This window comes from Spermophilus citellus (genome assembly GCF_964194105.1).
Source record: "Spermophilus citellus genome assembly, chromosome: 17".
Classification (NCBI taxonomy): domain Eukaryota; kingdom Metazoa; phylum Chordata; class Mammalia; order Rodentia; family Sciuridae; genus Spermophilus; species Spermophilus citellus.
In genome coordinates, this window is record NC_138199.1 from 78,456,567 (window position 1) to 78,472,507 (window position 15,941).

Consider the following 15,941-nt stretch of genomic DNA (forward strand, 5'->3'; position numbering starts at 1 on the left):
AATAAATCAAAAACAAAAAAACAAAGACCCGATGCCTGTGGACCAAGCTACCGTGTTCTTGCTGCAGGCCCTTGGTATGTGATTCCAGGTGTCATGTGCTGTTTGAAGGGCAGGTTTCCATCCTGAAGTGACCTGACCAGGGGTGACAGCAGACTCATCCCAAACACCCACCTCAGTAACTTTAAGAGCCTACAACAGAGAAGACCCTAGGAGCCTCCAGGGAGAACGGTTCCTACCAGAGTAAGAGTCCATGTGGCCCAAGCTTTGCAGCACGCAGCCTTCTAAGCCTGAAAGGGTGTGGCCTGGCCTACCTGGAACTCCATATAGCCCAACCGTCAGCCAGAGCACAGACATTTGCCAGGTGCAGGGCTCTGCTGTAGCTGTCTTCAATGCCTGGTCAGGGCGGGCTCGGACAGAGAGAACCACTGGGCAGAGTAAGATATGGGCAGCTGCCCTCCCTTAGGTGGCTGTCCCTATAACTTCCTTAGTGGCCTTGCCGTGGCTTGTCCATCTTCCTTGGTGGTGATCTTGGAGACTTATAACCAGTGGGAGGAAGAGGAAACAACGGCATTGGCTTCTAAGCTGGATCAGAACAGGCCTTTGCTCCTGCTAGTTCTGGAACCATGGCTTCTTGATGCTCAAAGAGTCTCAAGCCACACCAAGAGGCCACATGGTCCTATCCTGCTTGGCAGTGACTGCCATGCCAGGTTCCAGTTAGAGACCCCAGTGGACCCAGTCCCAGTTTTGATTGGGGCAGCAGCAAGAAGGACTTCAGGGCATCCAGCCCCCACAGTGCCCCTCTGAGGCTTCCCTCAACCATTGGGACTCCAGGATGTCAGATTTCTTCATGAAAACCTCAGATGTTGATCTGACCATAAGCTTTGCCTCTAACCGGGTGGGCATCTGCTGCAGGTTCAGCTGGAGGGCAGGAGGGAACTGGGTGGCAGGGTGGGGGTGGGCTTCCTGGGAGGAATCCTGGGAATGCAGAGTCCTGGCCCCACTGAGGACCTTCTGAGACCACTGTTGATAGTTGGTGGGGCCTGAGCCAGAAAGATTCACTCTCAAATTCCCTCTGCCACCTTCTAGCACTGGGACCCTTGGCAAGTTGCTCAATCTCTCTGTGCCTCAGTTTCTTCGTCTGAAAGGTGGGAGCTAATGGCAGGACCCTTCACAGACCAGTTGACTGACATTTCACTTGGGCCCTAGCAGGTGACGAAAGCTCAACCAATGTTTATTAGCTCCAAATCTCTTTTCCAGGGTTCTTTTCGTTTTTCATTTATTTATTTCATTTTTTATTTATTTTCCCCCTCTGAGACAGGGTCTCACTACGTGCCTGGGCCGGTGCCAAACTCTGCCCAAGCCACACTCCTGCATCAGCCTGCCTAGTGAAGAGGTGCCACTCCAGCTTCCCTTATCTGAGGAAGGAAGCAGGGTTAATAAGGAGCCTGCACTGGGTGGGGAGGGCTTGGGGGTTCCCGAGGAGGTTAGGAGGGATGGCCAGGCAGCCCCGGGACCTGGTCCCGAGTCCCACTTTACACTCCCTTGGCCCTGCCTGTGCACAGTGTGCCTGCCAGCTTGTGAGTGTTCTCAGGTGTGTGGGTCTGTGCAGGCTCCCTTCCCAGGGTGGCTGTCTCTGGTCGGGAGTCATACCCTGAGGGGTCACTGCTGTTAACAGACCACAGGGGCAGAGCTCCAGATCAGTAATAGTGCCAGGGGTCTGGCTAAGAGCCTCTGAGACTCCTGCCTTGTCTGGATGGTGTGACAACCCAGCCAGGACTGTGACCTGCCTTTGAGGGACAACAAGTGCCTGTCTGTCCCATGCTCCCTGAGTGGGAGGGAGGCCTGACACAGGCCTTCCCTGGAGGGCTTCCAGCCTCCACCTGTGCAGGGCGCTCTGCCCCAGGGTGTGCCATGCCCACAAAAGGGGAGGACCCTCCTTTTACCCCCACTCATTCCAGAGCAGCCAGGACCAGGGCAGGGGTCTCCCTCCACTGGGATGGGCGGAGTGGGGCCCATCTGGAGTGGGCCCAGCCAAGGGGCCAAGCGCTGCTAGCCCCCTCCGCTCGGTCGCCCTAGGAGCGCTGGCATGGAGACCGTCACCCCCTGGGCAGCTGATCAGAGCGGGAGCGCGCAGCGAGAGCGCGCACCGAGGGGCTGCTCTGAGCTGCTGCAGCAGGGGTGCTGCGCTGGCCGCGCCCCGTGTCCCCGCCCAGCCCCTCTCAGCGCCATCCAGGCATTGCAGGCCCAGCGAACCCATGGAGCAGCTGCTGCGCGCTGAGCTGCGCACCGCGACCCTGCGCGCCTTCGGGATCCCGGGGGCCGGCTGCATCAGCGAGGGCCGAGCCTACGAAACAGACGCTGGCCCGGTGTTCGTCAAGGTCAACCGCAGGGCGCAGGTGCGCTGTGCGGAAAGGGCGGGGGGTGGGGGAAGCGGCGGTTTTCTGGAGCTGGGCCTAGTGGCCTGCCCGCTGCCCGCTGCCCGCTGCCCTGGTCAGACAGCGGCCCTGGGGCTGGCACCTGCAGGGTGAATCTTGAGGGCTCTAAGTTGTCTTTGCTGCATATCTATATCCTTCCTTTTCGTGGCTTTTTAGTTGTTTTAACTCTGTATCCAGGGAGTATGAGGGAGGCAGGCTCCTAGCCCAGGACCTTCTGGTCCTGACTGGCCTCAGCTCTGGGCCCTACTCCTCTCAGGCCTGTGCCCTCTCCAGCAGGTGAGGAGAGAAAGGACTCCAGGGGTTCCTTAGAGGCTATGGCGTGTTTAAATAGACCTGAGTTTCTATGGTCTGCTTAAAATATTTCTGGCCCTGCAGTGTGGCCCACGCCTGTAATCCCAGAGACTTGGGACCTGGGACCTGGTGAGTTCAAGGCCAGACTCAGCAACTTAGTGAGGCCCTGAGTAACTCAGTGAACATGGAGAAAGTTAGCCATAGGCCCTGAGAGCAGGCAAGCTGCTGACCGGCAGACCCAAGCAGCAAGAGGCCCTGCACTCCGGATGGGCAGTGGTCCTGGGCAGTGTTGGAGAGTCTCAGAGCTCTTTCTCCCAATGCCCTGGCAGCACCACACCTGGGGATGCTTAGCATAGTTGGCACAGGGAAGGAGACTCCCTCAAGGTGAGGAATCCCCCTTTCCCCCTTGAGACTCTCAGGCCCACACAGTTGGTGCTCAGACCATGCTCCAGAGAAGGTGTCAGTTAGAGCCCTTGGGATAAAAGCAGGCTGTGTCCCTGATGTTCTCTGCCTGAAGTTTGGGGCTCAGACTGGGTGTTAAGTGCAGTTTGTGAATGCCCTGCCACCCAGGTACGCTCAGCCCCTGCCTCAGGAGTCAGGGACCAGGCTGGATCCTTGAGGGGCAATCCCTGGTTTCCCCCTGGGGACTTTGAATAGAAGGATGGGTTTCCTCCTGCCTGGCAGTGGGGGTTTTGGTCTCATTTACAAGGTTTGCTTTAAACCTGAAATCCTACAGGCAGAAGTATTCACAAACCTCATTAATAAGCATGTTTTTCACTGAAGTGTAGTGTTCATAGGAGAGAGCTCATCTAATGTCAAATTGGGATAATTATAGGAGTGTTCTAGAAATAGAAAGACCCCTGAGTCCCAGCAGAGGCTTTGGGAACAAGTTAGTTGTATGGCTCCTCTCCACTCTCCAGGCCCTGATGGACTTGAGCCAGGCCCAGCTGCCCTCCCAGCCCCACCCTCCCTGACACATCACCTCCACCATGCCCTGGCCCTCTTTGCTGTGGTTGCCCAAGGCTGCCCCCTGCTAAGAGGACCCAGGGCAGCCCAAGACCTGGTTAGCTCTCACTGCCCTGCACCCCATACCTGCACCTCTTGTGGCCCATGTCTCCTCACTGCTTCAGCAAGAGCTGGCTGTTGGGTGGCAGCATCCTGCCCACCCCCAGGCTCCTCGAACACCCAGGCAGCCTCGTGCTTGCTCCTTCCTAAAGCCAGCTTCTGTGCACCCTGCTGCTGAGGGATGGATGACTTGCTCCTTTTCAGTCATGGGAGGCCGAGGCTTCTGAGCCCACATTATGACTTCATTCTGGTGTTATGGTCTACCAGTCCCTCAGCCTGACTGGCAGGGGCCCCTGCTGGAGCTGGAGCTTGTGTTGCTGAAGGGGCTCATGGTGGTGTTTTGGATGTTTTGGACACAGGCCCGGCAGATGTTTGAGGGGGAGATGGCAAGCCTGGAGGCCCTACGTAGCACAGGCTTGGTACGGGCACCTCGGCCCTTGAAGGTGATAGACCTGCCGTCAGGTGGGGCTGTCTTTGTGATGGAGTACTTGAAGATGAAGAGCTTGAGTAGGTGAGTGTATCTGTGTGTAAGAGGGACACATACAAGCACACCCAGACACAGAGACACACAAAGGGACAGAGAGACAGTGACAGGGACGGAGAGAAGAGAAAGAGAGACAGATAGAGGAGCTTGCGGAGCTGCCCACATAACTGCCCTGCCAGCACAGGCCCTTCTTGCCTGAGACAGAGTTTGGGCTTTCTGTGTGTGGCTGGTGCTGGTTTGGGGTCAGTCTGACTGTGACATGGCTGCAGAGAGCATGCATTTGAACTTGTGCCTTGCTTTGTGCTTTATTGTGTGCTCATGCCAGCTCAGTTTGGGCTGAACAAGGATTATCTACTAATTGTCTGAAGTCTTACATTGCTTTTCACCTTGTAAAGTCAGGGCTGGGGATGCAGCTCAGGGGTAGGGCCCTTGCCTAGCATGCTCGAGGCCCTGGGTTCAGTCCCCAGCACTGAAGAAGAGGAAAAAGCCATAATACATGTTCACTGTGTAAAATGTGAGAAATGCTCTGGTGCAGAAGAGGCCAAGCCACCCTTGCTCCCAGGCAGGTGGTGGCCCCTGCTTGTCTTCCTGTGTCCCCTGTGGCTGCAGTGTTCTGCAGGGGCTGGTGCTGTGTCCCCCGCGGAGCCCTTTCAGACTAGAGATCAGTGCTCTGTTCCTGCCAACACATCTGCAGACCTTGCTGGTCCCTCTTGGCGCTGCATGCTCAGGGCCATCCTACACGAGTGGGGCGGGTTTGTAAGGTCTTTAAAGCACCCTGGGTGATGGTAGTCTTGATAGCTGCATTTCTTCTTCCCTCAGTCAGGCTTCCAAGCTTGGAGACCAGATGGCAGACTTGCACCTTTACAACCAGAAGCTCAGGGAGAAAGTGAAGGCGGAGGAGAACACAGTGGGTATGTCCCGTCAGCTTTCCTTACCCAGCGGCAGGGCTACCCCAGAACAGTGCCCAGGATGCTTCCTGGTGGCATGTCAATAGCAGGGTGAATGGTATACCATCTCCCTCCATGCTGCATCTACAGAATGAGATGATTAAATATGAATCTCAGAGAGTGGACAAGCTGGTGGGATTGGCTGACGGCCCCTTTCATGACCAGCCCTGCTGTCCAGTTGGTCGAGGTGGGTCTTCTGTCAGGTGTGTCTGTTTGCAGCCCAGGGTCTCTGTTGACAGGCCGGAGGGCTGAGGGTGCAGAGCCCCTGTATGTGACCAAGTTTGGCTTCCACACGGTGACGTGCTGTGGCTTCATTCCACAGGTGAGTGTCAGGTGGGGATGTCCCTGCATAGCTGATGACCATCCTCCACACCCCAGTGCTGGTCACCGGACCCCTCGTGTGTGGCAGCATGCCCCCCCCTCAGCAAGATGTGTCTCTGAATTCCCAAGACAGTGCGGGCTGGGGTCCCAGGAGGGGAGGGCAGGCGGGCAGCACGCAGGCTCAGGGACCAAGCCTTTGGCACTCAGCATTTCTTCTAGGTCCTTTAACAAATTATCATCCCTTATGGAGACGCAATGGAGTTGCAGTTGACATCGCACAAAGCCCAGCTCTTTCCCGCCGGGATGACTCAGTGGAGTTTGGTTTGGTTTAGTTTGCTTGTTGGCACTGGGTATTGAACCCCAGGGCACTTTACTACTGAACTACGTTCCCAGTTCTTTTTATTTTTAATTTCATTCTTTCTTTTTTTTTTTTTTTTAAGAGAGAGAGAGAGAGAGAGAGAGAGAGAGAGAGAGAAAAGAGAGAGAATTTTTTAATATTTATTTTTCAGTTTTCAGTGGACACAACTCTGCCGCGTAGCCAGCACGCGAGCTTCATAAAAGAGGTTCGAGGCATAGAAATTAAAATTAAAGAGACATACTCTCGTTACCTTTAATGCCCAGCTCTGGAGACGGCTTCTCCTAGCTCTGGCCTCCAGCCACTAATACGGTGTCGAGGTTTATACAAGAGACTAGCAGGAGAGAGAGAGAGAGCACGCCAGGGAGTGAGCTTTTGTTGGGGAACAAAAAATTCCAGGGAAAATCACATCCAAAGAAGGTCGAGGGGGGCAGCCTCCCAAGGTCAGGGTCAGTGACTGGTCTTCGGGTCAGTGGCCAGGCACACCTCCACACGGACAAGCCCTCGCACTTGGGACAGGGTGGGGAAGGCTCTGACACAGTTGTCTAAGTGCCTCTCACCCAGCCGGGAGGTAACTCAACTCACGTGCGAGAACGGCTTCCCACACACAACATCTTTATTTTTTATTTTTATGTGGTGCTGAGGATTAAACCCAGCACCCCGCGCATGCCAGGAGAGCGAGTTACCGCTTGAGCCACATCCCCAGCCCCTTATTTTTTATTTCAAGATGGGGTCTCACTGAGTTGTTTAGGGCCTCCCTAAATTTCTGAGGCTGGCCTTAATCTTTCAATCCTCCTATCTCAGCCTCCTGAGTTTCTGGGATTATAGGTGTGCACCACTGCAAATAGCTAATTCAGTGATTTTTAGTATATTCACAATGTCATTGTCACCACCTAATGCCAGAGTATCTTCATCCACAAAAGTGGCCTTGGCAGTCAGTCAACTGTCCTGCAACCAAGAACCTGGTGTCTCTGAGCATCCACCTATTCCAGACAGTCCTAACAATGGGGCCAAGGTGCGCAGCCTCTGGTGTCCAGTCCCTTTTACCTCGCACACTGTAGCATGTTGAGCTGTGTTCTTTCTGTGGCTGGGGCCACTTGACTGCCATCTCTGAAGCCCAGGCAGATCTGAAGGAGGCTTATCTCTCTCCCCAGGCCACCTGGAAGAAGCTGGGCAGGCATGTTCTGCCTTGTGTGAGAGAGTCCTATCTCATAAGAACCTGTCCTGGTTAGACTTATTGCTTTTGAAAGTCATGCTCTCAAATCCTCCCCCTCCTTGGACCTTCCCTGACCTGTTGGGCCCCTGTGGACAATGACCAACTCTCTCTCTGGGAGGGAGGGTGAGTCTTCCAGTCCAAGGTCACTTTGGCGAGATCCTTCTGAAGCCTGGGTGGACTTAGGGACCCAGGCAACAGGGGTCCTAGAACTGCATGTGACTCCCCAGGCTTGTCAAGATGCTCAGACCTCAACCACACGGGCTCCTCTGGGGTTATACATCTGTCTGGAGCTGGTGACCAGCAGGGCTCTGTCACCCGAGGCAAGATGGCTTGTCATCTCGTGTTAGATGTTAAGGCTGCCAGTGGTGGGGGTCTTTAAGACTTGGTTGGCCAAGTGCAATGTTTTTTAAATATGCAGAAATTGAGAAATGAAGTCTTGCACAGAACCCCAGTGTGTGAAGCACAGGAAAGTGGGACTGGTCTGAAACACAGGTGGCCCCTGAGATCCCTTTAGACTGCGTCTAGCCGGGAGGGACTGGGGACCTGGGGGCACCTGCTCCACCTCCTTTGAGCTATGGCACGATTGTCCCACATGTAGTGCCTCAGACTGGCTGCAGGTTCTGAGGCCTCCCACTCCTTGGGAGGGCTGAGTGGGTCCTTGGGGGAGGCAGCAGCCATGGGTGGGCCATGTGGGTGGGCGGGCTTCTGAGACACTGGAGCCCTGAGCCCCATGGGGACCACCAGCCCTGTCGGCAGTGGCAGCTGGCTCATTCTGTGCCCTGCTGAGTGCTAGTGTCTGGCCCTCAGTCCAGCTGTGCTAGGACTGTGGGACAGGTGGCCGAGAGGCCAAAGAATGCATCCCAGATGGTGTGAGAGACACTGGGTCTACTGGACAGTGCTTACTGGGAAGAGCCACTGGCCACAGGCTTGACAGGGCACCTCTATTTCACAGGAGCCTCTGTGGCTGTGCCAGAAAATGCCACCTGCCTCCCTCTGAGTGCTTGGTCCAGGCTGGGACAGCTGGACCAGCACTTCCTTCTCCAGGTGCTGGATCTGCACCAGTTATTGCAGGGAGGGGTTTGAAGGTCAGGCTTCAGGGGCAGTACCACCACTCTGTCACTTAGATTGTCCTGCCTGAGGGCAAGAAAGCAGCTCCTTGCAGATCCTGCGATTTCACCTCAGTCCCAGCATGCCTGAGGATGACAGCAGTGCAGGCATTCCTGGCTGGTGGCTCTGAAAGGTGCTTCGGGGCTGTGGTCCTCAAGTTGTCTGGCTCAACTCACACAAGCCATGGTGGGCCACGAGGCGTCAACCAGTGATGCCGCTGAACTGCCTCATTAGCAAATAAGGAGACACATGTGCAAGGACCAAGTGACCTCCCGAGGCCTGGCAGCCAGTGAGTGCAGGAGCAGGGTGTGACCTGGGCCCTGGCCATCACCCGTCCTTGCCTCTCTGTCAGGAGAGCTAGTCTCAAAACCAGCTGAGCACCAGGTGGCACCTGCCCTGAGCAGTATAGGGGAAGGCCCCTTCTGTCTGTGGGTTTGATAACCATGGCCCCAGTCCAGGGTGGGACTGGACTTGCCAATGCTGACTTCCCGTCCGCATCATGAAATCCGTGTCTTTTGTGATCTGGCCATCTTCCAGCAGGAGGGTGGAGCTGGGGCATGGGGAGCCTGAGCAGGTAAACAGGGAGTCATGAGTGCAGCATGGTGCCCCTCAGTGCTGGGGTCTGACAAGCTGTGGGGAGGGGGCACCTCGTCCTGCTCTTGAGGTACACCCAGCAGCAGGGGTGAACCCCAAGCTAAGCCACCACAGCATCCAAGCCTGTGGGCATGCTCCACTGGGAGGACCACAGATCAGGGCTGTCCAGCTGCCCCACAGTGGAACGAGAGCTTTCTGAGAACTCCTGTGGGAGGGTGTCCCAGAGAAACCAGGAGTAGTTGACAGGAAGGTGGCAGTCGGGTGAGTTTGGGCACACACAGGTGCTCTCAGGACCCACTGAGAACAGCCAAGGTAGGAGGCACCCAGACCTCCGGTACCTTCCTCCTGCCCTTGCCCCCTCCAGTGGGCACTGGCCCGACTTCCTGCAGTAAGCTGTTCTGTGAAGTTTAATGCAGTACAATCACGGGGTTTGTCCTGTTTTGTCTGGTGTCTGTCCCTCAGCCGAATCATTCTGATGCTCATCCATTTTTTTTTTTTTTTGGTGGTACTGGGTATTGAATCCAGGGTCACTATACTACTAAGCTACACCACATCCTGGTTCTCTTATTATTTTTATTTTATAGGTCAGGTTTTCTACATAGACATCGTGTTTACTGTGAAGTGTTTTACTTCTTTCATCCCAGTGTGTAGGGCTTTACTTTATTTTCTCTTTTTTGGTGGTCCATCAAAGTGGTGAGAGAGCATGTGATACTTTTTCTTGGTCTTGGGGAGCCCTGGGTCTTCCCTGTGATGTGTGAACCTCACAGTAGGTTTCTCTTTATCAGGTTGAAGAACCTCACTTCTGTTCCTAGTTTTCTGGGAGTTCTCATCAGGAATGGACGCTAGATTTTATCAAATGCTTTTCCTGCATCTTTTGCAATGATCAAGCGGATTTTCTTTTTCCTTTTATTAATATGGTGAATTGCATGGATTATTTTTGAGTATTTTCCTAGTTGAGATGCATTTTTCTTCATATATTGCTGTTGGGTTCTATTTGCTAAAATTCTGCTTAGGATGTTTGCATTTCTGTTCAGGGAAATTCATCTGTAATTTTCTTTTCTTATAATATCTTTTATATGGTATAAGAGAAATAGGTTGGGACGTATTCCACGACTTTCTGGAAAAGTTGCTGTGAAATGGGTATTACATTCTTCTTAAATATTTTCTAGAATTAACCAATGGTGGCATATGGGTCTGTAACCGTCTATAAGACTTTAGTTACAGCTTCTTCCTTTTTTATTTTTTTTTTAATTTTTATTTTTTAAAGATAGAGTGAGAGAGAGGGGGACAGAGAGGGACAGAGAGAGGAGAGAGAGATAATTTTTAATATTTATTTATTTTTTCTTAGTTCTCGGCGAACACAACATCTTTGTTTGTATGTGGTGCTGAGGATCGAACCCGGGCCGCACGCACGCCAGGCGAGCGCGCTACCGCTTGAGCCACATCCCCAGCCCTCTTCCTTTTTTATTTTTAAAAATATTTTTATATTTTATATTTTATTTTTATTTTTATTTTTTTTAAAGAGAGAGGAAAGGGAGAGAGAGAGAGAGAGAGAGAGAGAGAGAGAGAGAGAGAAAGAATTTATTTATTTATTTATTTTAGTTCTCGGCGGACACAACATCTTTGTTGGTATGTGGTGCTGAGGATCGAACCCGGGCCGCACGCATGCCAGGCGAGCACGCTACCGCTTGAGCCACATCCCCAGCCCCTATATTTTATATTTTATGAATATAAATATAATTGTGTAGATGGATACAATAGCTTTATTTATTTATTTTTATGTGGTGCTGAGATTCAAACCCAGTGCCTCACATGTGCTAGGCAAGTGCTCCACCACTGAGCTACAATCCAGCCCTAGCTACAGCTTCATTAATAGAAGGCTGCTTGGTTTCTCTTTTTGACTGAGATTTGCTAGTGTCTTTCAAGGAGTTTATCAATTTGATCCAGGCTCTGAATTTCTCTGCACAGGTCTTAAAACATTTCCTGGTTGTCCTTTGCTGTCTGGAGGCTGTGCATTGTGACCCTTTTTCATTCTCCTGTGGCTTTCCTCTTTTCAGCCTGAACCGTTTGGCTAGAGATTTATCGAGATTACTGTTCTTCCCATAGAACCTGCATCTTGTATGTGGCTTTTCTTTACTGTTGCTTTTCTATTTCATTAATATCTGATAAGATCTTTAAAATTTTACTTTTCCTGCTTATGTTAGGTTTAACGTGCTCTTCTTTTTCTAGGTGAGGTCACTGATTCAAGCTTTTTTTTTTTTTTTTTTTTTTTTTTTTTTAAGAGAGAGTGAGAGAGGAGAGAGAGAGAGAGAGAATTTTTTTTTAATACTTATTTTTTAGTTTTCAGTGGACACAACATCTTTGTTGGTATGTGGTGCTGAGGATCGAACCCGGGCCGCACGCATGCCAGGCAAGCGCGCTACCGCTTGAGCCACATCCCCAGCCCCTCAAGCTCTTCTTTTAACTCAGAGGTCTAGTGTTATAAATTTCCCTGAGTACTGCTTTAGCAGTGCCCCACAAATTGTGCCATATTTTCACTTTTTTTCAATTCAAAATACTTTTTTTAATTTCCTTTTCGATTCCTGCCATAACTGTAGACTTGGGAAGCATGTCATTTATCTCAAACATTTGGGGATCTCCCCGAGGCCTACTGATTTCTCGTTTATTTCCATTGTGGTCAGCTGGTATATACTGTAGGACTGAGGCTCCTTTCAAGTTATTGAGATTTATTTTATGGCCCAGAAAATGACTCTTTTGGTGAATGCTCCATGTGCACTTGGAAAGACAGTGTGTAAGCCGTTGCTGGTGGAGTGTTGACTCGTTAGATGATAGAATTGTTGGAATTGACTCATCTTCTGCTTCTCTGCCTACTTCTCTATCAATTACTAAGAGGTTGAAATCTCCAGTGGTGTCTTGGTCTGTGAGGGCTGCCACACAAAAGCCACAGCTGGGTGACTGAACATCAGACATTCTCTCCATCCATAGGCTGATGTCCAGGATCAAGGGCTGGCCCCTAGGCCTCAGAGATGGCCATTGCCTGGTGAGATGGCCCCCTACCTGCTGTGTCTCTTAGGGCCTCCTCACACATGTGCCTGTGGGGAGTGAGGCAAACCCCCCTCCCTCTTTGGCAGGGCCTGTTTTCCCACCAGATTAGGAGTGCACACTCAGGATCTCAACCCTGCTGGCCTCTCCGCATGTGGGTGTGAGGACGGCACACACTTCTGAACTCAGCAGAGTCTCACTGCAGACCCTCTGTTTCTGTTTGCAGTTACATTTGTTTTATTTCCTGTATTTTGGAGCTCTTTATTGGAGGCATAAACATTTAGAATTTTTATGTCCTCCTCGTCACTCACCCTCCACCTTGTGAAATGACTTTCTTCATACTTGGGGACAGTATATATCTGATATATCTGTGGGTTTTTTTTATATTAATAGAGCTACTCCAGCTTTATTTGACTAATGATAGCAATTTTCCTTTAAAACTATTTCTGTTTTTGCTTATAAAGTGTATTTTTGCACTGAGAGTTGGTTCTTGCTTTATTTTCCCAAACTTCTAGTCTGTTATTTAACTAGAATATTTATTTTTTATTTTTGCAGTCCTGGGGATAGAATCCTGTTTGCTTATTTATTTGTATATTTATTTATTTATTTTTGTGGTACCAGGTATTGAACCCAGGGCCTTGTGCATGCAAGGCAAGCACTCTACCAACTGAGCTATATCCCCAGCCCTAGAATCCTGTTTTTATTTTTATTTTTTGTAATTTAGATAGATACAATACCTTTATTTTATTTATTTATCTTTATATGGTGGGCTGAGGATCAAACTCAGGGCCTTACATGTGCTAGGCAAGTGCTCTACCACTGAGCTACAACCCCAGCCCAGAATCCTGTTTTTATTTTATTTTATTTTTAAATTTTGTTACAGGGGGGATTATACCCAGGGGCACTCTACCACTGAGATACATCTTCATCCCTTTTTAAATTTTTTTATTTTGAGACAGCTCTCCCTAAGTTCCCCCCAAACTGGTCCTGAACCTTTAGTTCTCCTGTCTCAGCCTCCTGAGCAGCTGGGACACAGGAGTGTCCATTATGCCTGGACCTGCCACAGTCTGGCTGGGCACAATCAGGAGCCACTTGTCAAAACAAACTAACTTTATTTTTAGAACTACAAACGCCAAACAATACAGCTCCTCAGGAAAAACCCTCAGAGCCCAACTGCCACCATCTGCTTCCCACAAGCCTCTCTCCCCACCACCAGCCTCTCCACCTCCCACAATCCTCCTGCTCTTGAGGCCAATTCGCTGGGTCGCATGGGCGGAGCCAAAATAGTCCCCCAATGAGCAGCTCCGTGGTCTGAAAGGGCAGGGAAACAGCCCAATGAGCATCACCGCAGAGGAGCCAATCAGCTAGATGTTGCTGGCCCCCCCCCCCCTGTGAGCCAATCATCAGCTGGCAGTCTGAAAGTTTGCTGGGGCCCCTTGGGCTGTGGCTCTCAACATGGACCTTTGCATTTTATGTGCTTATTGATGTGTTTGGGTTTGAGTCTGGTTTCATTTGTCCATTGCTCTTCCCTTTTCCCTGCATACTTTTTGGGTTAACTACTTTAAGACTCCATCTCATCTCTTCTGCTGGCTTGCTAGCTCACCGTGCTGTGCTTGGTGGTGACTGCTCCAGGGCTTAGCAGACTCCACGTGCAGTGGTCCTGTGGCTCTGAGTTGCAGTCCTGGCCTCTTCCCCTGTTGTCCAGGTGAACGAGTGGCAGGATGACTGGGCGACCTTTTTCACCCGGCACCGGCTCCAATCACAGCTGGACCTCATCGAGAAGGACTATGCTGACCGGGAGGCACGAGAACTCTGGTCAAGGCTGCAGGTGGGTGCAGCAGTCACTTTTCAGGGAAGTAGGCTGTCCTCTCAGTAGCCCACCCCATTCATTCCCAGGCCCTGGGTTTCCCTGGGAGAACATAGTCCTGGAGCAGACACTTGGCTGAGCCATAGGGTATGTAAGCTGAGGCTTTCCTCAGGAGGAGCAGCTACCTGACTCTGAGTGGTGATTTTGCTATTACTCCTATTATGGTTGATGACACTTATGTGCTCTTGCTTTTGGTCCTCTGTCAAAGCACAAATATCTCGTCATTAGTGAAGACACGGTTACCAGTGCAATGGACTACCAACCAATGTTAGAATTATTCATCAGTCCAGGGTGGGCTTTCATCGATTAAATTCCGTTTCACTCATTAATGAGGTAATCAGCAGGATAAGAAAGAGATGCAGATATTTAAAAATTAAAAAAAAATAGTGGTATATGGACACAATACCTTTATTTTACTTATTTTTATGGGGTGTGGATCGAATCCAGTGCCTCACACATCCTAGGCAAGTGGTCTACCACTGAACTACAACCCCAGCCCAGAGATGCAGATATTATATGTGCAGCTAAAATAGACCAGAATGTTTGCTAAGTCAGGTACAAAACTGGCTTAGTCTTCAGGATGATAAAAAAGCACTCTGGGAGTCTGAACAGTGCAGAGATCATCAGCTCTGCAAACCCCTGGACATAATTTACTACTAGTTAACAGGAGGCAAAGCTGCACTCCCCTGGGGTGAGATGACCCTAACCTCTGGTAGACAGTGCATGGTTAGACCTTGAACCAACATGTGGCTGTCTTTGTCTGATTTCCGAGAACTGGATGCTGTCCCTTAACTGTCTAACGGTTACTTTCCTAGGTGAAGATCCCGGATCTGTTTTGTGGCCTAGAGATTGTCCCTGCCCTGCTGCATGGGGATCTCTGGTCAGGAAATGTGGCTGAGGATGATGAAGGGCCCATTATTTATGACCCAGCTTCCTTCTACGGCCATTCTGAGTTTGAACTGGCAATTGCCTTGATGTTTGGGGGGTTCCCCAGATCCTTCTTCACGGCCTACCACCGGAAGATCCCCAAGGCCCCGGGGTTTGACAGAAGGCTGCTGCTGTACCAGCTCTTTAACTACTTAAACCACTGGAATCACTTTGGGCCGGAGTACAGAAGCCCATCCCTGGGCACCATGAGGAAGCTGCTCAAGTAGCAGACGGCTCTAGCAAAGGGCAGGGAGCACCTGAATAAAGTCGGAGCAGGCTCTTGGGTCCCAACTGGGTGCTGGTTTCATCTGCGTCCACCCTGCATGCAGCTGGTCTAGAGTCCTAGGGACCAGTCATTGGGAGAGCCTCCATGTGTCTTAACTGGTTGCCATGAGGGCAAAAGATGGATTCCTGGAAACCCTGCAGAGGTCCAGACACACCGTGATCGGCTCAAGCTGATCCTGATGCCTGAGGTGCGGAGCCCGCACCACACGGAGGGCGGACGGGCAAGGGAGGACTGTGGTGCTGTGTCTCCCGGGCCTGGGGCTGCTTCCAACAGCGTGTCCGCGGGCGCAGGGGCCTGGACTTGAGCAGCTGGAGTATCGGGGTGCCCCGGGCCGGGCGTCTGCGTGGTAGGAGGGCTAGTTTTCTGAACGTCAGGCTGTCACAACTGAAGGGCTGGTGGGGACGAGACCGGTCGGGGTCCTCCGGGAGCTCAAGCCGTGCGCCCCGCCCCGTAGCCAAACCCCCGCTCCGTCACCTTCGCCTCTAGATCCCGCCCCGCGCGTCCAAACCCGCCTCCGGCCTCGCCCCACTTCGCGGGTCTCGGCATCCAGACCCCGCCCTGGATCCCCCGGGCCGGCTTCGAATCTAGAGGCCGCCCTCGCTCCACGCCCACCCCGCTCGGCCACGCCTCACACCCGCCCTGGTCTCCCGCACCGCTCCGCTCGGCCCCACATCCAGGCCCCGCCCAGGCCTCCCGCACCGCTCCGCTCGGCCCCACATCCAGGCCCCGCCCTGGCCTCCCGCACCGCTCTGCCTCGGCTCCCCCTCTCGGTCCCCACCCTGGCTCCCTCCCGCGGCCCCCGTGAACTCAGTCTCCACGTGCGCAGTCCCCCAGTTCCCCGTCCCCGCCCCCGCCCCGCTCACAGACCCCGCCCCGCTCACAGACCCCGCCCCCTACTCCTCCCCTGAGCTCAGATCCCTCCCCGTTGGGGGTCATTCGACACTGGGGCTCCGCCCTCCCGGGCCTGCTGACTTCTGGCGCATGCGCATCATCGGGCACCGCCC

General features: G+C 52.3%; 1 protein-coding gene across 4 annotated transcripts; it reads left to right on the forward strand.

The window, feature by feature from the left end:
- Positions 1–2,035: 2,035 nt before the first annotated feature.
- FN3K (fructosamine 3 kinase) lies at positions 2,036–14,935 on the forward strand. 4 transcript variants are annotated; one of them, XM_081270754.1, is made up of 6 exons: positions 2,122–2,396; positions 4,151–4,302; positions 5,095–5,186; positions 5,462–5,544; positions 13,563–13,685; positions 14,540–14,935. In XM_081270754.1, exons 1-6 carry the CDS (start codon positions 2,256–2,258, stop codon positions 14,876–14,878), a joined length of 930 nt encoding a protein of 309 aa, XP_081126880.1. In that variant the 5' UTR covers positions 2,122–2,255; the 3' UTR covers positions 14,879–14,935. The 4 variants fall into 4 exon arrangements, with proteins under 4 accessions (XP_081126881.1, XP_081126883.1, XP_081126880.1 ...); XM_081270756.1 differs by lacking the exon at positions 2,122–2,396 and adding an exon at positions 2,482–2,711; XM_081270755.1 differs by lacking the exon at positions 13,563–13,685 and having other exon boundaries at positions 2,036–2,396.
- The last annotated feature ends 1,006 nt before the right edge of the window (positions 14,936–15,941 follow it).

Excerpts from the sequence above, each read along its gene's own strand:
- FN3K (XM_081270754.1), top strand. The coding sequence starts at position 2,256 with ATGGAGCAGCTGCTGCGCGCTGAGCTGCGCACCGCGACCCTGCGCGCC. Across the intron at positions 4,303-5,094 it reads AAGATGAAGAGCTTGAGTAG|TCAGGCTTCCAAGCTTGGAG; the intron begins GTGAGTGTATCT and ends TTCTTCCCTCAG. Across the intron at positions 5,545-13,562 it reads GCTGTGGCTTCATTCCACAG|GTGAACGAGTGGCAGGATGA; the intron begins GTGAGTGTCAGG and ends CCTGTTGTCCAG.